This window comes from Phalacrocorax aristotelis, chromosome 12 (assembly GCF_949628215.1).
Source record: "Phalacrocorax aristotelis chromosome 12, bGulAri2.1, whole genome shotgun sequence".
In the NCBI taxonomy this organism is placed as follows: domain Eukaryota; kingdom Metazoa; phylum Chordata; class Aves; order Suliformes; family Phalacrocoracidae; genus Phalacrocorax; species Phalacrocorax aristotelis.
In genome coordinates this window covers 9190588-9217818 of record NC_134287.1, presented here as the reverse complement: position 1 = coordinate 9217818, position 27231 = coordinate 9190588, and the positions used below count along the sequence as shown (strand labels likewise).

General features: G+C 43.1%; 1 protein-coding gene across 2 annotated transcripts; it reads right to left on the bottom strand.

Annotated features, from left to right (window-relative positions):
* Positions 1-456: 456 nt before the first annotated feature.
* PDCD11 (programmed cell death 11) lies at positions 457-27231 on the bottom strand. 2 transcript variants are annotated; one of them, XM_075107292.1, is made up of 36 exons: positions 27115-27231; positions 26247-26358; positions 25546-25677; positions 25199-25366; positions 23281-23442; positions 22522-22645; positions 21984-22165; positions 21336-21443; positions 20675-20881; positions 20465-20589; positions 19786-19846; positions 18959-19105; positions 18585-18836; positions 17573-17716; positions 16665-16865; positions 15941-16111; positions 15330-15549; positions 12862-13014; positions 11730-11845; positions 11050-11567; positions 10512-10574; positions 9949-10057; positions 9345-9434; positions 8911-9013; positions 8220-8397; positions 7507-7563; positions 6592-6714; positions 6191-6313; positions 5800-5995; positions 5290-5412; positions 4816-4962; positions 3488-3738; positions 2689-2857; positions 2263-2416; positions 1573-1738; positions 457-1273 (listed from the first exon to the last, which is right to left on the bottom strand). In XM_075107292.1, exons 2-36 carry the CDS (start codon positions 26346-26348, stop codon positions 1102-1104), a joined length of 5517 nt encoding a protein of 1838 aa, XP_074963393.1. In that variant the 5' UTR covers positions 26349-26358; positions 27115-27231; the 3' UTR covers positions 457-1101. The 2 variants fall into 2 exon arrangements, with proteins under 2 accessions (XP_074963393.1, XP_074963392.1); XM_075107291.1 differs by having other exon boundaries at positions 4816-4959.

The window sequence follows — 27231 nt, the reverse complement described above, 5'->3', positions numbered from 1 at the left end:
AGATGGATGTGATCATGGGAGCCATCATAACTGGATGCTGTGGGCTTTAAAGGCATACGCCCTTTCAGCTGAAGAGGCCAAGAGCATCCTGGGCTGCATTAAGAAGAGCATTACCAGCAGGTCACAGGAGATCATCCTTCCCTTCTACTCTGCAGTGGTGAGACATGTGGGGTGATGTCCAGTACTGGGCTGCCCAGTACAGGAGAGAGACAGGCTTACTGGAGTGAGTCCAGCAGAGGGACAGGAAGATTATTATGGGATTGGAGCATCCATCATACAAGGAGAGGCTGAGAGAGCTGGGGTTGTTCAGCCTAAGGAGATGGCTCAAGGTAGCTCTTATCTATGTGTATAAATACCTGACACAAGGGTGTAAAAAAAGGTGGAACCAGACTCGTTAGTGGTGCTCAGTGACAGGACAAGAGGAAATGGGCACAAAGTGAAATATAAGAAATTCCATTTAAACATAAGAAAATTCTTTTTTTACTGTGAACATGGTCAAACACTGAAACAGGTTGCCTAGAGAGTTGTAGAGTCTGCATCTTTGGAGAAATCAAAACCAAACTGGACATGGCCCTGAGCAACCTAGTCTAACTGACCCCTGCTTTGAGCAGGGGTTTGAACCAGATGCTCTTCAACCTCAACTATGCCACAATTCTGCATTGCTCTGCCAATTATGAGGAGCACAAGGCACTTGAGACAAACTTTTCCAAGTGTAATTCAGCCAAACAGAAAGAATCTTCTCTGACACCCTGACAAAGAGAGAAATCAATTTACAAGAAATCACTGTACTTAAAAACAGGGGATCATAACTGCACCATTTTCCCAGAAAGGTAGAACACACATGGCTGATGTTTGTATTGTTCATAAAACAGTCTATATTTAAAAACGTCTCTTCAAAGTCATCAACAGGCTGGGATTATTTGTAACATCTGGACAAAGCTGCAAGCATGTATCAAATCTTTTCCTCTTTCAGTTTGGTGTGGTCATAGACCAATACTCTCCAGAAACTCACTGTCCATGGACACTCACTGTGGAACTTCACACCTCTTAGTTCCCACACTGTATGGAGAGCTGAGTCTCTCGCTTTTACTTGCGCTGTACTTAGGTGTCAGCAAGGGAACTCTTGGTCTCCACATACTCAAGTGCTGCTCTTTTAACAGCCAGGACACTTTCTGGTGTACCAAATTTCTTCTCATAATCCAGGTAGCGTTTAAAGAAGAATTTCATCTTCTTTGGTGCCAAGCTTAGATGTATGACTCTCTCAAAGATGTCCCTGCAAGAAACCAAAGTGATTCAGATCGCTGTGTTGGTCACAGCACTCGACACAAGCCCTGTATCCTGCCTTTGAACAAGGAGCAAAAAGTCAGGGAGACATTCAACCTGCTGCAAAGTGCTGGTTCTTGAAGAAGAATATTCCTATTTCTAGGTATATTTCTAGGTAATAAAAATTCTCTTTTGCTCTGCTCTGGGAGGCCTGATACAACCTCATGCCGCAGGGTACCTCTGCTCTTTTCAAGTGTTGCTACAAGCACTGTACTCTGTCCCTTCCCAGCCTGCTGTAGCACAACTCACCGTACTTCCTTCTGGCTGCCATGTTTGATCATTATGTCCATGTAGATCGACCAGATGTCTGTCCGCTTGGGATAGCTGTTGAGGGTGCTCTCAAAGAGGGCCTTGGCATGTTCTGGGTCCCCGAAACGGAATTCCAGCTGTGCAAACCTTGAAATTACATCCACATCTGGAACAAGTAATGACATGTTAGGGTATGACAGAAGGCCTCTTCCCTATGAAAAAACACGAGTGATAATTACACAGAACAGAGGCAGGCACAGAGACATCACCATCTCTACCAGAAAAAAGGCTCTGTTGTAAAGTGGGTTTGGACCAAGGTGGATCAGACTGGGAGAGAGAAGGGCCACAGTTCACTTCCCATTTCAGCTCTCTGCAGGACACAGAATTTTATTCTTACATTCAAAATGCATCTTGCATTTTCTAGAGGGCTGTAAGAGTCAAAGTCATCTTTGCTTTGAGTGATCTGCTTTTGACCATCAAAGCAAGTGTTACTACAGGAGGGATTACCATTGACATCCAGGTTGAAATCTCCCCTCCCCTTACAGTGAAGGGCAGCATGTTTAACACCAACTGTTTGCACTTTTCACTTACTTCAAATATTGTCACAGGAAAAGTTATCAGAAAGCAGCCCATCTACTGGAGACCTGTCAACACATGGTCCACATTATGAATAGGGAAGAGGATGCTTACGTTCTTTGGTGGGCAAAGCCTTGAGAGCACGCTCCAAAAGCCTATGTGTAGCCTCAGTCTGGCCTTGCTTCAGGAGGAAAGAGGCGTATTTCAGCCACACAGATTTCTCCTGACGGAAACGCTTCAGCATTGTGTGGTACAATTCTTCTGCTTGCTGGAAGGGCAGAGTTGGGTTAGATCACACAGATTCCTAATAAAGCCTTGTAGCTTTAAAACCCTTACTTTTGGCCCAGGTATCTCCATACACTTATGAGAGAGAAGCAAGTATCAATAGTTCCTTGTCTGCTGTCAAACATAACTATCAATCCCAGTTAGGAACAAGACAGGCCTAATGTCTGACAGCTGGAAGATTATAGAGCCAGCATTAGTAGTTTACTGGTATGACTGAATGGAATACGTGCTTGGGACCTGCTTGCACTATCTTACCTTGTACTTCTCAGAATTGGCATAGATGTCACACAGATGCTGGAAGACTTTCAAAGGTTCATTGTATTGAACAGCTCTCTCAAAAACCTTCATCAGTGTCTCCTCAGTACCATACATGTTCTCCAAGTTCAGCAGAGCTACCCAAACATTCAGCTTCTCCTGTTCTTCCCTTAAAACAGATGTGAACGAGAATATTTAGCCTTTTACCAGCCTTCACCAGCTTTTAGCAAACCACCCTACAAAGACTCACTGGCTCCAGGACAAAGGAAAGTGGCATACTGCTCACTAAAGCACCACTTCTGGAATAGAGCATAGCAGTTGTTTCACACTAAAACTTTTGATCACTGTTGCTTGTAATTAAAAACCACAAGGATGATTCAAGAAAGCACAATATGCTTAATCATGCTGTAGGGATGGTTCAATACACAGCCCTATGGAAAGAATGCCAAGTTTCACACTTTGTTTCATATTTTGATTTAAGGACAACATCACTGACGGCATTATGCTCTTCCAAGCCCTCCTGACTGCTGAGGTATGTGTGCTCAGCAATACCTTGAGGAGTTGCTGCAGCTCATGAGCACAGTAAGTCAGCTACAGGGCAAGTGTGGTGACTCAGGCCAGACCTTCAGTGGGCCAGCTCACAATTGCCACCATTTAATCCTTTTGAGCTCACAGGCCCTGCTACTCCACATACACACGTGCACTCACAGTGATGGCACAATCAATGCTCTTCTCCCATCACTGCTACCCCACCATGATTTATTCTTCAGGGCAAAGAAAGGCAGAGCCCCATTATTACCTGAAACAGATTGTTTTAAGTGCTCTCTCTGCCACAGCTCTGGCCTTCTCAATCTCTGTAGCCTGGAGGTGGAAAGCCATGTACTGTAGCCAGAGGATGGAGCTGTCGGGACTGCTCAGCACCAGGCGGTCAAAATCATCTGCTGACTGGGGCTGTCGACTGGGGTCCATCAGGGCTGCCTCTAATTTGCAGAGCTCCTTCTCCTTCCTCTGCTTTTCTAGCTCTTTCTCCTTCTTTGTTTGTTTCTTGAGCTGAAAGAGGGAAAAAAAAGAACTGGGGAATAGCAGGCACTTCATGTGGGAATAGGCAGGCTCCCCTAAAGCACAGACAGGCCCCAGTATGTCCAAGGCAGTTTTCCCAGGAAGAGATGGGGCCAATCATCTAAGAGAGGAAGAAAATTGTACACACACTCCACCCCTTCACACAAAGACACACAGAGTTCACGCCTCCAGGAAAAGCGGCAGTACATGAAATCTCATTTCTTTTAATGACACACATCGAGGGGAAAAATACTTTGCTAGTCTCGCACCCCAACTGCAGGATTCACAGTTCACCCCTCCCTCTCCTTCTTCCATCTTCACCCTCCAGTAAAGGGCCAGTGCTCACCATCATCCTGCACTCTGTAAAAATCCAGGATACATGGGGACAAATTGTGCAAGACTGGGGTATGTTGCTGGATCACTAGGGTGACTCGGGTCTAAATTGGGAACTGACAGTGCCATAGTTCTCTGCATAAGGCAGCAGTACCTTGGGCAAAGCAGCATTGGCCATGTATGGCCTTTACAGAGGTGAGTTTTGAGGGACGGGTAATCCTGAAGAGCAAACACGAAAGCAATTAATGAGCTTGTTTCTGATTTTGCTGAATTGCTCATACTGTAAAACTTTTCTAAAAAAATTACAGCATAAAAGAAGAATTTTTTTGTGTTTTTCTAAATAAGAGGACTATAATTTCAAAGGTTTTTTTATCTCCAGATTTTGCTGTCATTTACAATAACATTCAGAAAAGTAAAAAACAGCTAACATCAAATACAAAAAAATTACTTTCAGGAAAATGTTTGTTTGATCCTAAATAATTATTTTTTTAGCATGCCAACATGAGAAACCCTATTTTCATGCAGCCATGCTAAAATACAGTCTTCTCCTCTGCTTCAGAGATGGCTCTGCTAACTGCAGTGCTCAGAGTAGTTAAGGAAGTTCTGTATTAGCTGTTAGCAAAGCCTTTTAGCCCAAGGGAACATCTCTGTGGGGCAGACAGATGCAAATACCAAGACAACACCTTACAGCCACCGTGTAATGTCTCCTGTGCAGGCAACACTAGTACACAGTACCTTTGACTGCAGATCCTCCTCCTCCTCGCTCTCTGAGCTCTCTTCCTTCTGATTCAGCACAGGTATATCCACTGCATTCATGTCCTCATCCCAGGTGAAGCCCGTGGAAACCTGCAGCCTGGGAGCTTCACCAGGTTTCTTTATCTGCTTGGAGGAAGATAGGGAATGGCCTAGGTTTTAATTTGAAGTTTTTACACCAAGATCAGACAACAGCTGTTTGCTTGTGGCTTCTCTCTGGCCAGTGCTATTGACTTCCCACACTTGCAAACAGCCCACCAGCAAAAGCATTCAACTCTGGTCACCTTTGCTGTAATTTAAACTCAGCCCATCGCAAGCCATTTTCAGATGACACAAGCACCAGTCTGTGTCACTCCTATCTGCAGCAATGACGTTACTGTCATCCAAGTCAAAACTAATACATCTCAATAGGGCTGGAAAGTCATTTAAGCCCAGATTCCCCTCCAAACTTCTCACCTTGGATTTCTTTCTAGCTGCCTCTTCCTCCTGGTCATCCTCCTCCTCCTCCCGGTAGTATACCTCAATTCCACTGTCATTTTCATCTGCTGGGCAGATCTTCCTCTTTTTTGGCTTAGCCTCCTACAACAAGGGGAGATGAGTGCATGGTGGACTGCAAACAAGTGGGATGAATCTTAAAGGCAATTCTGATCACAAAGTAAAGAGCCTGACAGCAGAAAGAGGATGGTGCCCTGGCACAGCATCCCCCACTATCCTCTCACATAACTGAGACGCCAGAGAATAAACCCATGCTCACCTACATATGGTGCCAAGACCAAAAGGAAGGGCCACACAGGCAACACAGTTGGGTTGCTAATTCAGTTAACTCCTACCCAAATTGAATAGTTTCTGATCTTTGCTAATCTCCAATGCAATTTGATCTTTTTTCCTACTCTGTGTAATTCCTCACCCTGATCCCAGTGGATCTTCCTAGTCCCTTTTGCGTATCCTGCACAATCAGATACCTACCTGCTCACTTTCAGAGTTTCCTCTTCTCCGTTTTGTCTTCAGCTTAAGCTCTTCTCTCTTTTCCTGATGATCTGCCTCTCTTTTCTCTTCCTCTGCATCGTATCGTGGTAGGCCTAGGGATTCAGGCAAGACACTTGGCATCCCAGTGTCCTGGGGCAGGAGAGAGAGCTCAATATGTTTTTCTTTTCCATTTATACTGTGGTGCAGCACCAGGAGTAGCAGGAGAGAAGCAGAGGGAAAAAAAAAATCAGAGCATTTACAATGACTGCAAGGATATTAATTTCTTTCAAATCTTCCTGGCTTTTATCATCCCTCTTTTCATCCCCTCCTCCTCCACCATCTCCCTTCTACTAATTCATGGCCCCTTTTAAAGAATGTTGGACTGACTTACCCAAGCACCTTGGCAGTCAGCAGCTTTCCTTCAGGCAGGTACTTTTCATATAAGGAGTGTTTCTGTACAAAGTAAGGGGAAACATTCTGGAACAGGATTCGGCCCAGAAGAGAAGTGGACAAGCTGAGAAGAGGAGGAAAACAAAAAATAATTATTCCACAGCTGGGGGGGGAAGTGGTGGGAGGAAGGGAAAGAGTGCAGTGACTATATCTGTGGCACCTCCAGTTCTACATAGCGTCACACAAACTTTCCCTACTTTAATTTCACAGGCTGAAGAAAACAGCAATACATCTTGATTCCCAGGACCAGAGACCACCCCCAAACAAGATTCCAGAATTGTACATTCAGAGTAAGTCCTCCAACATCCCCATTTCCCAGAATAATTTTCTTATGCTACTCACCCAAAGAATACACCTGATGGAGCAATTGATTTGATGTAGCCTCTCACTAGCTGGCCTTTTTTAACATCCTTAACACATGTTATTTCAACATCATCCACTTTGCTGTTGCTCTTTGGGTTCAGCCTAAAAGAAAAGACAGGTTAGAAGTTCAAGCACTCATCTGAATAATCCACATTCTACTCTGGATATCAAAAAAAGAAATCAGTATTAACAATAGCTATACTTTCTCGAAAACATACCTGATCAGGGACACACTTCAATTTATTCAAATGTACTGAGGGACTATCTGCATCTCTGCCAAGCTACACATAGCATTAGGGAATTAGACATGCTGCTATAAATAAAGTCAAACAAAACAGATCAGCCTGGCTTCCTCTGACACTAAGAGGAGGAGGACAGTAAAATGCTGTCTAAAATTCTGCACATCATTGGCTTGGGTTTTTTTACCACTTATTTCTAAGATACTTCATTCCACATTGTTTATGCATTTTTGTTCCATAGAGAAGACAAATCAAGAAGCTCAGTTTTAAGAAACATTTAGGACTAAGTCTGAAATGGTTAAAATGCAGCTAAACATTGAAAAGTAACATGTCTGTATTAGGAAGAAAGAAAAGTCCCACCACTGAATTTTCAAATAAACAAACAAAGAAAGTTAAGTCAGGTCTAGACGCTATGATAAGCAGACATTAAATCTAAACCCACTTGATCAGCTCTAAATTAAATGTCAGACACCTCCACATCTGCTGATATGCAGGAGAATCTTTCTGAAGTAGGAACAAGTCTCATCCCTTAAAAAATATATAGCCCTTGTCCTTTTAACACTTCACACTGAGCCACCCAAACCAACAGTTACTGTATTTCACTATCCTTTTCTACACTAGTAGAAGATCAACAGACTGGAGGGATGACACATACCGGGATTGCCGGAGAGATAACTGGATTTTGCCATTCTCATTGGAGAGGATGTAACACCTGCATGGCAGAGTAAGGGGAGAAAACAAAGCTTTTTTACCTGTTAAAAAAAGCCACAGGTAGAAAAATAGATATTTTCACTAGCAGAAAGAGGTTCTAGAGGAAACAAGCCACTCTGTCCCTTGGAGCTCTTGATGTCTAACACAAATCAGCAAGACACAACAGTTCACGAAACCAGCTAAGCGCTTTCTGAAACATATCCACTTGCCTTATGCAGTCTCTATTGCTAGTACAAAAGACTTAGATTGTTACAGCTGAATCACTTGGCCTGTTGCACTCTCCAGCATTCCCAACAAGGCTGTGAGGTGGGGAAATACAGTTACTTGTACATTACAAATGTAAAAACAACTGACTTGCTAAACAGCCAACAGAACCACAGCAGAGCTGGGATAACTGGCTTCCCTCAGTCCCATCCATACTTTATCTAAGAGAGTAGCTACTCTCAAGACACAGTCAAAGAAGGCAATTGAAAAGGAGCTGCTTCATTCATGGAAAATACAAGACTTTCACCCAAACACATGTAAGATCAGCATTACTACTTCACTACAGACTGAACCTTACAGGTCTGACATCATCTTACAGCAGCAAAACGCCTGTCACCAAAGTCGGATATTTCTAAGCCTTGCAGCTTGAGGGAACAAGAAAGAATTTCTGACCTGACAATCTTCCCAACTTTGAAGTCACCCAGAGGATTCTCCATGTAAGTATCATTCAGGTGAAAGATGCTGACTTTGCCAGTCTTCCCACCTGGCAGCGCAATGGTCAAACCAATGTGTGGAGTCACCTTTGTTACCATGCCTACAGTGACGGTGCCCTGCTCCAGTGACTGAATTCCTGGAAAAGTGAAGGAAGGAGAGGGCTTCATAATATGTCAAAAGCATGCAACCGAACAACAGGGATAATGAGTCAGTGAAGCTGATTTTAGTTGCCCAGTCACATATCAAACCTACCAACTTTTGGTAAGGTGCAGTCTATGCACTCTCAGTTCACAGCACTGTTTGCCTTGGTAGCCCAGAAAAGGTCCCCTAGTTGCACAGTTCCCGGATCCAGAATTACCGACAAATGTACCATCTCATGTCTGAGATCAGGAGGGAATACATTCATAAGGGCTCAGAGAAGGGCTTCAGTCTGAGACAGTAGGAAAGCAATTCTTTAGTCTAAGGGTCCAACCTTTGTTCCTTTGCATGCTGCTACATCTGGGTCAGGGCCCCAGGGGTTAGTTCTGTCCTACAGGGAAATACAGCTTGGCTCTGGAGTGTATCGTCTTCACCTGAGGGGCCAGTGCAGGCCGACCTCTGAGAAAAGCATCACATGTAGTAGGGTCCTGCTGTTAAGGGTCCACTATACCTGTGAGTGACAAGCAGAGGTTTGTTTCCGTGACATCTGTTCCAGTCACTGTAGCTGATATTGCCTGGCCATTTTTGAAGCTCTTTTCTGGATGTTTCAAGACCTGAAAGGAAAGGCAGATTTCCAGTTATTACCAGAAAAGAAGGTTTGCACAATTCTGACCGGTGTTTCTCCTATGGAACTTTACGCTTTGTAAACGTATCTTTGATGTGTACACTTCAATGATACCTCAGCGTTGTTTCAATGGCTCTGTTAGCCTGAGCCAAACTAGCTACAGGCATAGTAGTACTTGCTTGTCAGTGCGGGGCAGCGATGCCCAAAGGGCACAGCACCGGACTATAAGTTCACATGGATGTCAGAAGTGTCTGCAGTCATTACTTGCAGCCATGTGTACAAAAGAAGTTTTGTGTAGCTTTTCTGTAATGGCCTCTTACCTTGGTGTTCAGAGACAGCAGCAGATGAGGAACTCTTCCACGAACGTCAGGGGCGACTTCTACCTCCAGCCAATTTTTGAGGATGTTATACTGAGAAGACACCAAACAACCAGAGAAGACAGCATGAGAGCTTGGAAGGGGTAGGGTGAACCTTCCCTGGTGGATTTGCTAATTTTTAAGGCTAGAAAGGACTACTCCAGCCTTGGCTCTTGCACTAAGCAAAAATGGTGATTTGGCTTCTACTCTTACGAGAATAATGCTGCTGTGGTTCACAGGCAAGTGCACACAGGGGATCAGCAGTGAGCATACTTTGTGCTGTGGCATATGCAATTTCTCAAAGGCCATTTTGCTAGAGTACAGGGTGGGAAGCATCTGCCGGCAACAAACAGGCATGTCAGAGAGGATGAGTCAGCTCGTCTCCCTCAAGTATAGAAAATGTGACTTCCTCCTGCTCTCCCCATAAGACACTACATCTTGCGTGGGCCACTCTCACAGTTAAGGAAGGCCATAGTAGTGTCAGCATTTAGGTTTGAGCTAAGGCCCCTGAGGTCACTCCCACTTGCTGTCTCCCCCAGTACCATTCTTCGGAAGACTGTGACTTCACCTTTTTCACAAAACAGGTAACTGTCTGTCCAATATTGTAGAGTCCAAGTTTCTTGAGGGCATTGTCTTCTTTAAGGTCCAGCATTGCTGTGACTTTCCCTTCTATTTCGCTGTTTACAAACAAAGAAAGAGGCCATCAGTAAGATAGCTTTAGTCCTAGTGATGAAGATAGGAGTTAGAAACACAAGACATTATGGTGAGCCAGTACTACTGTGACTGAGCCTTTGTGACATTCATCCCAACCCCTATCCAGCTGCATCCTTCTGCAGGGAATTAATTCTTTCCTGAGCTTAAGAGGGAATCCTTCTGACATCAAGGGACATATCAGAATCCAGACTGCCAGAACCTGAAGCCAAAAGGATATTCAAAGGAAATCGTGCTAGGAGAGCACTGCGAGGTTTAACACAGCTCCCAGGCCCAAGTTAGTGTGCCACACTGCATACATGTGGATGGAGCTCCTTGTTCACAGTCAGGTCCTTCACAAATGGGAGGAACAAGGGAGGGAACCTACAAGGATACAAGGTCTGTGAAGCATCTGCAGACAGCACAGAGGCCAACACTTACCTTGGTCGAATGCTGAGCTCTGGAATGGACCGTGTGAAGTGTGGATGGGTGATAGGCAGGTACCTAAAGAACAGGAAAAGGATCAAAGTTTCTCACAATCTCCCCAGGCCCCAGTTACCTGTAATCCTTCTGCATTAGCAAAAAAACAGGTGTAAGCCTTCTAAAACTACCAAAGCCTTCCAGTTCTTCCCAACGCTATTTCAGTGGCAATTTAGGTACCCAAAATACTCTGGCAAATTTAGCCCCTGGGGCCAAATCCTGCTTGCATTTAAGACTTCCACTGGACCTTAGGAGTGTAGACATCTTTTTTCTTGCAATCTGTACTCAAGATAAATACAGTGACACAGATAGAGAACTAATTCACTGAAACCTGGATCCTGGATAAAATATAATAGCAGATTTCCTCAAGCCTCAACTACTCCAGCAAGGATAGCTGTAACAGTATCTGGTGACAGGGAGCATCCTAGATCATCTGAATTGATTAACTGTTTCACCATTGCATTCCCCAAGAAGTAATACTACAAGCATGTTTTCCCACCTGTGAGTATTCACATCTCTGCCTCCAATGACTCGGGCAGTCACCTTCTGTCCAGCTTTCAGAGTGTATGTTGGAAAAGAGCCTATGGGCACTTCATCCAGAATCCGGGATGCATGGATTGAACCTGTCAGCTTGTCATCAATAGCAACTGTGACATGGGTTGGTTTGATTGATTTAACAGTACCAGTAACAATATCCCCCAGGGAAAGCGAGTGTTTCACAGCAGCAAGCATCTCTTCTAATGCTGTCTCAGATTCGTTCCGGACCCTTACAAAAACATTCTTCTTTGCTGGGCCTTGTATGGCTAACAAGACTCCATGTTCATTCACCTTCACTACTTTTAAGGTTGCAGAGATTGTTTGTCCCACCTTCAGTTTTTCTGAGTCAAAACGGAAGGTGTCATTGAAGTGAGAGGCTATGGGGATGGCTGCCAGCTGGCCTGTTTCCAAAGACACGATAGCAAACTCCTCTTCTATGTGCTGCACAATGGCAGAGTGCTGGGAGTTCTCCGTGAGCCGCTAGACAGAAAGAGAGATAGTGACTTCTCCTGCTGAGATTTTGATTCCCTCCACTCTACCTCCCACAGTTCTAAAGAAGGAAACAGCCCCCCTCAAAATTCAATAATTGCCTAGAGTTTCCTAGATGAACAGAAACCACAAATTCAAAAACTGAACACATACTTGCTTGGCTCTTTGTTTTAACAGTTCTTCCCGAAGAGAAACATACACCTTGGATGTGAGGGCATCCACATGAAGAACCAATGCTTTGGTTTTCTCACCAGGAACCATATTTTTGTCTACAAATGAGAATAAGATTATCGCCTGATGACAGTGCGAATTTTGAGCAACTGAGCTAGTGGCACATGACTAATAGGAAGGTTCGCCTGTGGTTCAGTTTAATTCCTGAAGACCATAGTGATAAAATTACTTATTACTAGTAGTGCTTAATTACTAATTGTAACTAAGTTACTGTAACAAAATCAACTTATTACCAAACACATAGTAAATCTCTAAGAAAAGAACAGATTCTTTTGAAAAAAAGGTGGCTTTTTTATTTGGAAAAGAGCCTGATGTTTTCATGGAAGAACAAAATTGATTTTATGAGGGTGCAACTCTTATATAATGTAGACAAGGCTGACTAAAATTGAAGGTAATACAGGTTTTGAAAACGGTATGCTAACATTTGCACAAAACCATCATCCGTCAAACAAAGAAACTCTTCTGAACACAGAAGTCCTGGGATATTACTCCTGCTGAAGTTAGCAGTTTATATTGGATTCATTGGTTTATTTATTATCTCTGAATGTACTACTTTGGTTCTGCAAAATATGGCACTTATCTGCTTTAATTTTTGAACCGCAAAGTACTGAAATTGCAGTCCTGTTTTGAAGTCACACTGATTTAAAAGAAAAATTAACAGTGATTTCAGATAGAGCATACTCCAAGGAACATAATTCTAAGGAAAGAAGAAAAAAGAAGTAATAATACAAGCTCCAGCTTTCTCTGTCTATATACAGTATACTTCAACTAAGGAAGTCAGAGCACAAACTAGACCTTACAAGACGTCCAAGATCTGAGCCAGGATTACCCCAGTTTACAGATGGGGTAACGGAGGCACAGGTAGTTTTAAGTGATGTTCTGAATCATGCAAATGGGGTCAGCAACACATTAGGAAACTACACTACTCTTCAAGCTCATCCCTACTCTGATCAAACTCCTCCCATGTTAGTTCCTCATCAGCAGAATTTATTTCAGGACGGAGGTTGCAAAGTACAACAGAGGAAACCAAAGCAAGCAAAGACAAAACCCTCACCTCCCAGATGGTGGCGAGTGGCTGTTACTGTCAAGCCTGTTACACAGCTGCCACTGAACAGTGCTGAGCCGTCCTCCTTCATATCCTGCACAACCAGCTGCAGCTCCTTCCCAGGCATCAGCTTACAAAGGCTTTGGGCCATGCTGGGCTCCCCTAAATAAAGGAAAGAAAAAATAGGAAGGCAAATTTACCTATGTTGGTACTTTGCAAAACAAACACAGCCTTCACATTTGCTCAACAGTGCATGAACAAGCATTTATATCCACCTTAATAACAGAAAACAAAGTTTAGGCTCCTGAATCTGTAGAAATACAAAGTAAATTTTAAGAAACACTTTTGTGACATTAAGGATCTGATAACTTTGGAGAAAACATTTTCCAATCTTATAGAAACACCACTGGCACACAGCATTGCGTATAGAAAAAGGTGAAAGCAAAATAGATGAGTACTAAAAACGCAAAACAGACCTGTCACTTCACAATTATAGGAGACAAAACATTAAACACTACTGGATATAAAAAGAACCTAAAAAGGCAAAGTTATAATTTGATAAAAATAAACTGCAATATATCCAGTATTCCTAATGCTAAAAAACCAGCATGTGTGAAAACCTTTGCTGAGGGACCTGTAATACAAGTAGGCAAATCTATTTGTACAAACTCATCCTCATGCGAGTACTAGGTTGGATAATCACAAGCACTTGAGTGCCAGCATAATTATCCTTGTACTTTTTAGTTAAACAGATCCTGGCTAAGGCTTAGGGTGGTTGAAAAAAGTCCCTCTGTGATAATCAGGCATTCCATGCACAAATACCAACAATAAAAAAACTATTTGATGATCACAACATGCACAAAAGCAGATTTCTGTACCATTAGAATAGTAGGAGCAGTTCTTGACTGACAGTAAAAAACAATGCTAGTGTCCTTCACTGTCATAGTTTAAAAAGCACTGTTAAATCAAGATAAAAGTTGTAATTTCTCATCAGTTATGAATTACCAGCTAATATAGTATGCATACAAATAATACATTATTACTCGTGTCGATGATTCCTCTTTATTTTGATGGACAAAGCTAGTCCTATTTATTTAAATGCAATAAAAGCACCTGCTGCCTGCAGTGTATAATGGGCAAGTAAGGAAATCCTTCTTAAATCAAAGCCTTCTCCTTTGTTATTTTAAGCCTCCAAAAGCATCGTTCACTTTAAACAGATGTACTATTCTTCAGAAAGCACCAGGGGAAAAAAGGTCATGGCTTTAGCATTGGACAGCTAACTTGCCCAGCCTTTCTAATGTCACAGCAAGTGACATTGATGCACTGACTCAGGCCACTTCCAGTTGTCTTCTGTTCCTACATCACTCGAGTACAAAAAATTGACACGATGTGCATTCTGATTCTCACATGTTTATCACCTTAGTATCCAGGCACCAGCGCTGTTTTTCCTAAACTAATTAATTAGCAGGGGCAGGTCTTAAGTGTCTGTTTCTAATACATAAGTTTGCACCCAATGAGAGTCTCCCTTATTGCTTATAACCGTTGTTTTTGCAAGCATTTGGGGAAATTCAGGTCTGGGCTTTGGGCAGCCTGTTTTGCTTCACTAGTGCTTTGTGGCAATTCACTCAGGCACACAGAAATCAATTCCTTCTGTACTTCCACGAGTCATTTGTTCACTTAAAAAAAAACCAAAACCAACAAAAAAACAACAGAAAAGCCATATGCATACACCTCTGCTGGCACATTAGACAGGTTTCACAGCGTGGCCCTATATCCCTTCTATCTGTAAGCTCTTTGGAGTTTAACATCTGATTACTGACCAGAGAAATCAGGTCTGCAAACTAAGGCTCTTAAAATACATGAGCATAGGGTACTAAAAATTAACTATTGCCGTATTCAAACTAAACAGAGACAATGCTCCATGTGACACATAATTAAACGGTGAAACTACTGCCACATGTCTCAGTTGATTAAGTTTTATATTGCTTCATAAAGCAATTACAAATATTCACACCAGAAAAGTGTCTCCAAGGCTGAAGAAAGGCTTTGATCCACAGAACATCAAATCTCACCCTGGCCTTTCTTATTTTCACCTTCACAGGCCCTTCAAGGAACCCATAATTTTGTGCCATTGTATCTCCCTTCCTTTTTTGGTATACGGACCTCACAGTTTGTCTATTTATACCCTTATTTTTAATTCTCTAAGCTTCAACCCAAAATCAATGTAAGAGGCCTAGCAGACTTCAGTGAGAAGAGCAGCTTCTTTGGCTTGTTCCAGCTGTATTTCCAAAAAGCCTTCTTGTCAATGGCAGACACTCCACACACATCCTTCTTCTAATAAGCTCCTCTTGGAAGCCAAGCCTTTGCTTGAACTGACCTTTCTATCACTTAAAAGAAAATGGTTTTCCCTTTTTGTTCCTCTGGAGACCCTTTTTTGTGATATAATCCCCTTTAGCAGAACATGTGCAATATTTTACCTCTTCTTCTCAACAAGTTCCTGATTTCTTTCATTTCCTTGAAATATTGATTCAGCAGGGCAAAACTCTCTGCAGCAGAATCGCCTGAGCTGCACTCTGACACCTTCAGATTGAGGAGCACACGCTGCTTCTCCTCATCAATGCTCATCACCTTCGCAATCACAGTCTGTCCCACCACAAAGTGGTCCTTGGTGTCCGTCACAAATTTGTCACTCATGCTCTGTGCAAAGGAAGCAAAGGGGCAAGGGTTACCGAGCACAGCTGCCATCAACCACCTGCAGTGCTGTTCAGAAGGGTTTAAGACTTCATGAAAATGCGTAAGAGAAACTAATAAAGACTAATGAGAAGTCATAAATTAAAATTAACTACTGAAGTCACATGAAATACTTGTAGAAGCTTAAGTTCACTTGAAAAAAAGACCTTTGTTTCATTTTGGATGTGAATTAAAACACAAACCTAAAAGCAGCTTTTACCCTACTGGAGGAAGCTGTGCAAATGCAAGATCTGCAGCCCTGCTGTTCCCTCCTTGTTATAGCTCTTTTGCTAATACCCATGTTTCAAGCATGCCTGATTACACCCATGCTCTTTACTGAAGTGAATCCACTGCTTACCACTTTGGGCGCCAGTCCTGTCACACCAAAAGGGAACTCCACAAACACTCCAAAGGGCATCACATTCCTGACGTAACCAGTCAACAGCATCCCAGGCTGGATTTCAGAGAAACTTCTCACAACTTGGTCCTCCTGTACAGCAGAAATCACTGCAGACTTTCTGCTCAAGATCTGAACCACCAGTTAGGAAAAATGCACAAAAATAAATGAAAGGAGTCTGGTGCCAAGCAAATCTCTTGGTGCTGCTAACCATTAGGCTAGAGCACTTTTGCAGGTCAGACAGTACAGGAGCTCAAAGTCGTGCAATTCCAATTTCTGTCTTGATCTCTCTGCACTAAAATTTAGCAACCGATGTCTCTTAAGCTGCCCAGCACTTAAGATGCGTGCTTCACGCTAGCAGAAATGTCAACTTCCTAATATTTCAGTTCTGATTTTTGGTATAAAAACAGCAAGATCTGTGACATGATTGACAGTCCAGAAGCAGGTTGGGAAGATCCATCAATTCGCAACCAAGCCCTGGTTCTGATGGGATTCTAGCAGCAGCTGAGCCTTACTTTTTAACACAAGCAAGTTATAATGACTCTTGAAGCACCGCTACCTTGACAGGCACTTCCACTTCAACACACTAACTACTGTATCTTATTTTTGTTGCAGATACTCTGGATTCCTGACAGATATCTCCTTCCCCCCACTCTGTTTGACAGGTTGAGGTGTCAAAGGATACGATGTGCTCTCCCTTGTCACTTAGGCACATAACTCTGGGCAGGACATCTCCCTCTTGAAGACAATGCCACAGGAGCTTGCAGTTCGCAACAAAGTCAGAGAGGTGTACTGTGGGAATCGAGGCTATTGCATTGCCTTCATCTTCTAAGACAGAAACCTCTAGCCCATTATCCTTCTTCTTCAAGACTTTCACATCAACCATCTGAAAAAAAACCACACCAACAAATACAATGACATAAAATCCTAAAGGTCTTTGAAGTCATCCCTTTGATGCACTGGGTACCAAATGCTGTGCTGCAGGGTCTCTGACATGGCCTCCAAGCTATATGAGAAAACTTCACATCAACAGAGCTGAGCCTAAAAAGCATGCCAACATTGATAGTAAAATAAAAGTAATTCTCAGCTCCCAAAGAAATCAAGACTTAGAAACATTCTCTTGGTTGTAACTTTATTTGCAGGGCGAAGGGAATAATTTAAACAAGATTAGAACTGTCCTATTCCTGCATTAGCAATATCTGCAGGGTGTTGGAAACTGTGTTCATTCCAAAGACAACAGGGAAGCATGTCAAAACATTTCTCTGAAGTGGCCTTTTTCCAGGGATCAAAAGCAGCTGCTTTTGGAGTGAGAATATCAGCAGCATCCAGAAGAAAGAGAACTCCTAGGTAGAGTCAGAGGACTAATTGGTACCTCCAGAAAGACTGTCCTGGGACTCCTTTATCTTGACCTCTGACAACAGAGAACCTGTTTTTGATCCAAGAAGGCCAACCACACAGTAAGAAATGCACATTTAATGCTAGTTCCTGACAACCAACAGCTTTTCTTGAAGCAAGGTTGTTCAAAGTTATACCAAACTGTTTGGAAAACAAGTACGAAAAGGCTAAAAAGGGAGCAGTCATTGAATTCAATACCTGTCCTATTTGATATTTCACTTCCTGTTTCTTCTTTGGAGTACATTCCTTTTTGTCCTCTGGGGCAGGCTTGCTTGATAACCTGAAGGACAACAAAAGTCTTTCCTGCTGGGGCTCACATTTTAAGACCATTACTTTAACAACCTGCAGCAAACAAGATAAAACAAAAGTTTAATTCAGTTGACTCTCCTCTTCAATGTGCTACCGCCTACAAAAGGAGACAGGGAAATGCATACAGTACACTCTTCTCTTACACCAAGGACAGCAAGTCAGTGACTATAACTTAACAGGTTCCACCAGAGACAAATGTCCTTTTGATCACATATGGAAAATGGAAGTACATAATCATTAAATGACCTGTATGTGGCAAGTCTGTAGCAAAGTTGAGAATACACTCAGGTCTCCAGATTTGCAGTCAGAAATCTTGACTAGAAAATTACCCTTCTCCTTAGCCAGCCAAAGAGCAGGATTAAAACCAAACAAAAGCATCAGAAAAAAAATAACAATGAGGGCTGAGATCTCTATAAGCTTACCCACAACAAAGACCAGAACTTGGTGAACGGCACGGTTCCCAGAGTGCCTGTTTTAAGACATGCAGGATTTGAAACAGGAAAATCAGAATAATCCAGAGGCAGAAAACCTCATCCTTCTGATTCTGTAGGTAAGAATTTTAGCTTCCTTAGAAGAAACTGTAGCCTAGGACCTCAAACTTCTACTAAGATATCAGTAACTCAACCAAGTAGAGTCCCTATATCACATACCATGGTGTCTCCTGCACACCAGAACAGAGAGCGCCTAGAACCAAAGACAGATCTGTGAAATACTCAAAGAAGTGCTGCCCCTTTCACAGCCTAAGCTGTTTAAAGGAGCACAACTATAACCTAAAGTGAAAGGACATGAACACCTCTCAGTGCAGCCAGTTCCTCTGGGGAAAACCCATGTTGGAGCCAACTCAACTGCAGATTTCTCTTTTGAATTCAAATACAAGGCATGGCATAGGTATGTTAATTACCTGGCCTTCATGGAAGACTTTATCTGGACAAGATATGGGTTCTGAGCTCAGCTCATTCTTGGGTACCAGACCTTTGACATCATTGTAGAACTTCACAATGCAGCCAAACTCCCTTGCGCACACCACAAAGCCATGTGTGACCAGACCTGGTTTTGCATCTTCATAGTTGGAGAGGACTGGAAGCCTTGATTGGACAAGACTTTTCTTTAGAGTAAGGATCAGCTTCTTTCCTGCAGGATTGCACTCTAACACCTACAAGAATGGTGTACAAGAAGGTTCAAAAAGCATGTCTGCCATTGTCTGATCAATCCAGCTGCTAAATTCTTCAGAACAAGAGTGCAAAGCAGCTAAAGACCCTGCCTGGCAGCTCTCACCCGACACCTGACTTCATCTCCTATGTTGTACTTCTTCTCAGGCTGCTTCAGGATCACATCAGCGAGATGCATGGATGGCACGAGCCCTTTAATCCCATCAGTCACTTTCACCTGCATCCCAATGGGTTTCAATGCAAACACTTTGCCCTAGAACCCAAAACATGGAAAAGGATCAGTAAATTCAGCAGGAAGGCAGACCATGCACAGGTAGGAAACAGCCAAGATATTACACTGCTTACTATCACCAAATCTAATCCCCCTCCAAAAAATAAAATTTTATTCCAACCCACACTCCACCCAGTCTGACCCATTATAAGGTTGTTCTACAGCCTCTTTTCCTTAAGCATAGGCTACTTCTGCAAAATCCCAATTGACTCCAGCAAACTAGAATTGTTTTCAGAGACATATCCAATACAGTCATGACTCTGACATAAGAATAATCATAACTGAGTAACTTTCTGCCCATCAGCTGCTTGTGATGGTCCATGCATGAACTTTTACTTTGAGTGCAAGGCAAATTTTAGGTCCGTGAAAGCAAGTCTTTCTAAAAATGTATTCAGGGCAGTAAGTAAATGACTGACCATGGCTAAAATTTTATTGCCTTGGCAGCATCATGAATGAAAACCTGAACAAAATGGGGAAAGAAAAGTATTGGATTCCATTAATGGAGTCCTGCAAGGATAGGTTTTTTTCCCCACTCACTTTCACCTCACTAGTCTGGATCAGAAGTTGCATATACTTATTAGGCAGAGGAAATGCACATTAGCTAGATCATTGTTTTAAGCATAACAGCCACACAGTACTGTATCAGTCCTTCAGAAGCTCACCTGCACCACATCCCCTGTATGGATATCTTGGTATTGCAGAAACCGTGCTTCAATAATCTGACTAGGAAAGAGACACAGCAAGAAATGACCAATCAGTCAACTTGAAGGAAATCCAGTATGCTTTCCTTGCCCCAAATATCCATTATCCCACACAACCTGCAGTGCTCTACAACTCCAGAGTTCTGTGTTTTACTCCAACTGACCCACCTCCCAAAACAGCTCTCTGGACCTAAAGCTCAGAGAAGTTCACCAGGTTCCATTCCAGGTGACAGTCACACAGTTATGGCCACCAGCCATGGCTCCGTGAAAGGGGAACCCATCATCTGCATTGCTTAAAGCCACATAGATGGAAATACTAAGAAGGAGAAGCAAAACGGGCTGGGACATGGAAGATCAAGGTTCAATTTCCTCTTCAGCCAGTATTCTGACATGATCTCGGCAAAATTAATTTAGCCTCCCTGTGCCTCAGCCCACCAACTATATTGATGGTGTCCCAACTCCCTATAGTATGGGGACGATATGCAAGATGCCCAGACAACCTGACGTGACACAACAGAGATATAAGCTAAAAACCCCAAATGGCAAGTTCCAGTCCAGCAAACCAATGTGGTATTTTCCACTGTTGATCAAACCCTTCTAATCCTGCAATCAATTTTCTGGAAGAGTCTATGAAACTTACTACTTCAGAGATACAATACACATTTCATCCATCAGGCTGTAGTCAATGATCCGACATTTATGTTTGCATCCTGTCTTAAATGCCCCAGGTTTAAAGGATTTTCTGTTTTTTGAAAGATGTTTCAACTAGAAAAAACAAATTACAATTTAGTGCTTGGAAAATGGAAGCACTGATAAAGGCCTTACCTTCCCTCACCGCCCTGGTACTTACCCGTGCAAATGCAAGAGTGCCATCATCAAGCTCAAAGACAGCACCAAACTGCTTGTAGAAAGCTTTCACTGTTGACTCTTCCACCACTGCCCCCATGCGATCATTGGAGAGCTGGTTTGGGGATCCCCCAGGGTGGAGGAAGGCCTGCCGTAGAGTAAGCCGCACCACCTTGGAGGTGGGGTGGACAGAGAGGATGCAAGCTTTCACCTGGGAGAAGATAATATGTTCATTAAACACAAGTTTGTAAACAAAAGACGAGAAAGGCACATTGCTCATGTTTTTAGACATTAAGCTTGGTACCTGAACTCTTTGTCCAGGTACACGCACTTCCCAGTATTGCCACTAAGACATTACTTCAGTTCTAACAGCTTCACAGATTTTTGCTTTTGTCTGTTGTTTATGGGCTAGTCTGGTACATGGCCGCACAAGAAATTTACTATCATTTGCAAGTCTCTCATGCTTCCTAAATAAGTCTTCCATTACCCCAAGAATGGCTTTGACCTTTACAGCTCTAAAGCAGCCATGACTGTAATTTAAATAAAAGATGAGAAAGACAGCTATCATCAGCAAGGTTTCAGAGGTTATTCCACTGAAATGCTGGAGAAGATAAAGAGATGTTGCAAGCAACATACCAACTCCAGCTATCCTTCACCCTCCTTACCACTTGATCTGGAGAATAGTTCATGGATTTCTCTGGGTCCATGTGCATGAAATCCACAATGCCAGTGAAGGAAGAGAGAAAGCTCACTTTGATCCCGAGTGGGGCCACCTAGAAAGGGGAAGGAAAAGATGACAAAAAAAACTTGTACGCAGTTTTCATGCAGCTCAGGAAGAGAGAGCAATTCACACATTTCACAAAATGCCATTGTCAGTGCTAATCAACAAGCACATCACAAGAGACAGGAAAACTGCTAAAAATTCTGCTTTTTACTTTGTTTTGCAAAAACAATCCTTTAGTTTTTCAATACTGCTGTGTTTACTCTGAAGACTACTGCTAACCTGTGGAGTGCTTTTCCTAGGCAAAAGCCAGAGAAGCATAAAATGGATTCCGTTCTGCTTCAAGCTTCACCACCAACTCCAGGCTGAAGCCTTTATACTCATGGCATCATGACCAGGACACAGGTCAGACCTTAGGTGAATGAAATGGAGGAAGTGTCTGGCAGATAATAGTGCTTGCTATTGTAAAGCAATTGAGCCCAAGCACAAAACTTTCCATGGCATAAACTTCCATCTCTACTTCACCTGTCTCCCAACATTCAGCAAGGCTCAACCCTGCCCCCCCACAAAAAAAAAACCAAGCAGAGCTTACCTTCTGCACGCGAGCTTTCACCACCAGCCCTGGTAATAAATTAGAGAGGGTCCAGTTCTGTCGCTCTGTTGCAAGGGATGCAGCAACCTCTGATCGATCAATGGACAAACAGACCACTCTTCCCTCGTTCTTTACTTCCACAATGACACAGTTCAGGTTCTGGCCTATTTTCAAGTCAGACCCTACAAAGACAAGTCACAGCATAAAATCTCCACCAGGAACACTCAGAGATTTCCTTCCACTCTTTCCAAAGCTTTTTCAGAGTTCCCTCTATTTTAGGAAGTTAGAACCCCTCTCAATCTACTGCCAGGAGGAATGGACGGGCTTGGAACAGCAACATAGCCGCTCAGAAAACAGGCTGAAACCCAAAAAACTTGTTGCAGACCAGTCACAAAACCACTGTTTTCAGCAACTCGCAGGCTCCACTTTCACCCAATGTCACTGAGGTTCACTAACACCACACATATTATAAGCTTCAATACCTGCCATTCTCCACCTCCATTCTTAACCCAGCAGCTCCTCCTGCACTACTTCTTACCTCTCTTGACTGCTTTGATGTAATTTTGGGCTTTCTGACGAGGCAGGAAAGCATGACTCCCACTGACTCCAATATCAATAAGGTAGCCATGGTCTTCCACACTTGACACAAAGCCAGAGAGCAGCTGTTGGGAGGGAAGCATTTCAATTCGTTAACATGATGAAACAATTGGGTTTTGAAAAAATGCGTATCTGGTAAGAGATTCCCCACCCAAATATTCAATTGTTTCAAGAGGACAGAGAGCTGAGTTTTCTAGAGCAGCAGAAAGAACATTACATTCTTTCTTATTACAGAGCTCATCTGGCAGTGGGGTCTCTACTCTACCCTTATCCAACTACGCACATATGGAGTTCACTAACCAGTAGGGATAAAAATTGGGATGCTCAAAAATAGCAGGTGCTCTAATTGCAGGCCAGTGCCTACAACCATACAGCTGGAAATACAAAACCTAAACAACTAAGCCCCTCTGCAAAGCAGGTAAAATATTATTCTCTGCATAAATAACAAAGAAACCTATCCAGAAATAAGTCATTAAATAACTTGTCCATATTGAAACAGAATCAGGTGAATGGACTTCATGAGTGACAACCTGGAACCAAGACCCAATACTGCCCTCTCCTCCCAGGTCTCTTCCATGGTTGGAGCAGCTCCACGTTCTGCTCTGATCCCCTGCAAGGACAAACTGAAATGCTCCCCCATGCACTGTGCAAGGAGCGCCTCCAAAGCCTAGAGAGGCTGTGACAGACCCAGAACACGTACCATGCCTGATGCTAGCGCTGAAGCAGTCAGACCCTTATTGACCTTCTTAGGGTCGATTGACAATTTGATACTCCGACGTCCATCAGCACTTCTCTCAACACTGGTAACAATGCACCTGACCAGTGTCCCTGGAGAATACATGTCCAAGAGCGAATTCAAGTCCTGCCCAGCAAGATAATCAAGAGAGAAACATACAAATTTTATGATATTAAATAATGTAAGGCAGCCAGAATTCATTACTGAAGCAGCTTTTGAAATCAAAATCCCACAGGAAAGTCCTGTTTCTCTGTCAACACCGCAATAAAAGACAGGAAATGCCACAAACTCCAGTATCTCAATATAGAGGCAGGGCTAGCATTACATGACGTTAACAAGTCTAGTAGGCTTTAAAAGCCCACTTTTAAGAAGGCTTAGAAAGGAATACTGTGTGGGACAGAGTCAGGAGGTTGCAGGTGAGAAAACCCATCTACAGAACCAACAGTAACCCTAACTTTACCTCCATCCTTAACATGGAAAACCACTACCACCAAATGGCTAGGTCTCCATGCAGATACCACATTCCACACCACCTTGGAAAAATTTATGGAGTGCTGATACCAGAGAGCAAGGATAACAGATTACTCCATCCTCCTCCTTTCTAGCAGTCATCGTTATCAGGAAATCACAAAGTTTGCTTGGAAAAGCCAGTCCCAAACCAAGGTTAGTCTACGTTAGCAGTACACAGCAGCACGTTGCATGCAGCAACACACAATGAAACTGCAAGGACAGTGCTAATCCCCATGCCCTCACATCATCTTCCGACCACTTCCCTAACTTCTTCCCACCATTGCCTACAGCCAGGGATCAGTATTTAGCTTCAGCAGGAGATAGGCAGCACAAATCTCTGTGTTCAACAGGCTGTCTACAAGGTTCAAGGACTATTTAGCCAAGGCTACAGCACTGCAGGCAATCAAATTCGAGTCAGCTGCAAGACATCAGAAATCAGGCTTCTAAGCAAGACCTCAGGGTTGGTTCTGAGGTATTATTGTACTCCCTAGCTCCCAGGCAGAAATCACAGCCTGTGGGGTCCCAACCCTGGCACCAGACTAATCAGGGGTCTGCTGAAGAGGGGAACACCGTGATGAGGCTGAGGTGAGTGGTGGAACTAGGTGAAGTCTTGGTGGTTGCCCCTTGCTTAGCCCACAGCCCCACCTGTGCAGACTCCCGACAATACGCCTCTGCCACTCCCTACACTGCTTATCAGCTGCCAGAAAATTAGGCCTAAACTTATGTCAAGAGCCTAGATAGTTTCTAAGAGAACACCCTGGGGGAAGTATTTAAACCACATCAAGAAGCTATCACCCACTCACAGCTAAACACTAATCACATGCACAGCTCGTGGTTGATGGTTTAGTTGTGTGGCTCTTTTAAATTATAGAAGTGTGAACATTTTCACTGAACCATGAGGCCTTCCTCGCCCCTCATTTATCTAACCAAACAGCCCCTGTTCAGCTCCAAGAGTCATACCAGGGTGTGCTGGGGCAATTAAGACTCTGGGTACAAAGATACGTGGGGACTAAGGGCTTCACACCAGCTATAAAATCAGAGAATGAGAGTAACTTGATGAAGCTCCCTCTCAGCTGGTCTGAAACCCCCATCACCTTTGACCTTGTCATGGACTACTGGACCACCAAACAGGTCGTATCCCCATTCCCCTGAATTCAGGTATCTTGCTCTACCAATTTCCGTCTTATTATGTATTGGGCTTACTATATAGGTTAAGGTGACTTGCTTAAGGACAGTGGAAAACGAATAAAATTGTCATGTATGTTAACCATCTGGTGTCTCATCAGTGAAGCGTGTTAACAGACAAAATCTGTCTCACTGTGGATAACAATCCAGGAACACTGCATGACACAGCCCCAATCCAAGGTCTCACCTCCAAGAGTTCTCCTTCAGCCACCTGCTTGCTCAACATTTTGCTGTAAGCATCACTGATCTGCGTGACTGGCACAAATCCTGAAAGTCCATTGGGCAAGCTGATGACTAGCTCGTAGTCACTGACCTCTTTTATACAACCAAGGAACAGCATCCCCTCACAGAGTGCCTGGCAAACCAGAAAGAATAGCATATGGTAGATATCTTAGCAAGACAGTGATAATAGGGTGATAATTACACTTATGTCCCGAATCACTGATGTATTTTACAGGTTTAGTGAGGAAGAAATGCCATTTTTACACAGCCCAGAAGAGAAACGTGCACAAAATCAAACATTTATCCACAAACCTCAATCGTGAGTGGTTCAATATTCACAACATTGTCTTTAGCAGCAGTCATTTTGTCTGCCTTGAACTTTTTCTGCTTTCCTTGATCCCTTTGGCTCCTTTTTCTTTTCTGGGATTGTTCTTCATGGTGAATCTAAAGGACATTATAAGCAGAGAGGAAAAAAATCAAAGTGGATAAAGAGATGAACTTTGCACTGAGGCAGAAATCCGCTGCCAGGAGTAAAATTAGAAAAAACTACTAGGATTGGAGGGAAAAAAGAGAATGATCTTGCTAACTCTATAAGTCTACATTCAAGTCTTCCAAAATATCTCTTTTTGGGTTGAGGCCAACCATTTATAAAATCATGAATTTTGGGAATGGAAAAGAGTGGTGCAAGTGACCTGCACCACACTCCGCTAAACAGAAAAAGACCAAACTTAGCCTATATCTATTAACATCGTGACAAAATGCTTGTGGAAAGTTTGAAAGCTAAACCATGATCAACAATTTTGATTTAACTTTTTCTGTCATCACATCCAACACACGTCAGACATCAGGGATCTTCAACAGATCAGAAGAAAGGTGCATGTCAGCAGTTATCTCTTTCTGGACATCCCTTCTATAGTTTACTAGAAAAGTAAGGGATGGGAAGGACTGGGGGTCATATCCTGACAGTGGAAGAGCTCTGAGAAGAGTTAATCAAGAACACGCAAACAACATACATCAAACAAATTGTCCCGCTCTAGTTTTGGATTGGGGTTTTTTCCCTCTGTAGATTTTTTCTGGATGCCCCCTCGAGGAAAGTTTTCTTCCATGGATGCCATGTTTGCACTTCTATAGAACAAATAACAAAACAGAGATTAAACTTGCAGTTGCTACAGTTGCTCCTCACAAACACTGAAGAGTTGTAAGAGTCAATTATCCCCAAAATAAGAAAGAATTCAGATGGCTACTTTACAGTTAGTCAGTGACATAATAGAAACTCACATTTCCGTTTGACTACACCTTTGTGGTGGAATGGTCCACAAACACGTGCATCCCTAACACTTTTTACCATTGCCCAGCTGTACTAAAGTATTAATCTTTTAAGGCAGATATACGCACCACATAGATATCCATAAAACTGCTTTAGCCATAAATTTCCTGAACAGATCTTTATTACATTCAGTGTACAGCTGAAATTACCAGCTTCAGTCATCAAGGAGGAAGATGTGACTGAAACACTAAGTAGAATTGATCTGTATTTTACTTTTTGGATACCACCCTTAAAGGTTAATATAATTTCATACATCTTTGCATAAGTTTAAGTATATCTAGATATATTTCATAGATATGCTTAACCTTACTACGTTTCAACCAGTGAACAACACCTTATTTATCAGGTCACGATTCACATTCTACCTATCGCTTTGCTCAACAGTACTGCCACAGAAATTAACACCGAAAGGCAACTTTGTAAAATTTAAAGTAGTATGATAGACATATAAAACTACTTTAAATGCGAAAGCACATAATACAATTAAAGCTCATCACGGCAGGCCTCGTCAAAGGGCTCGCTAAGCAGCACAGACACCCCCGCAGGGGCCTTACCTCCCCCGGCCGCCGCCGCCGCCGCCGCCGGACCCTCGCGGCCCCACAGCCCCTCTCCCGCCGCCGCCGGGCCCCGGAGGAGAAGCGGTGCCGGCAGCCACACGCGGGGAGCACGGC

Coding starts and splice junctions, on each gene's coding strand:
- PDCD11 (XM_075107292.1), bottom strand. CDS start 26,348: ATGGCATCCATGGAAGAAAACTTTCCTCGAGGGGGCATCCAGAAAAAA. Junction 16,112..16,664: donor GTGACAAGGGAGAGCACATC/GTATCCTTTGAC, acceptor CTGGTGGTTCAG/ATCTTGAGCAGAAAGTCTGC. Junction 1,739..2,262: donor GGCTTTGCCCACCAAAGAAC/GTAAGCATCCTC, acceptor TACTTGTTCCAG/ATGTGGATGTAATTTCAAGG.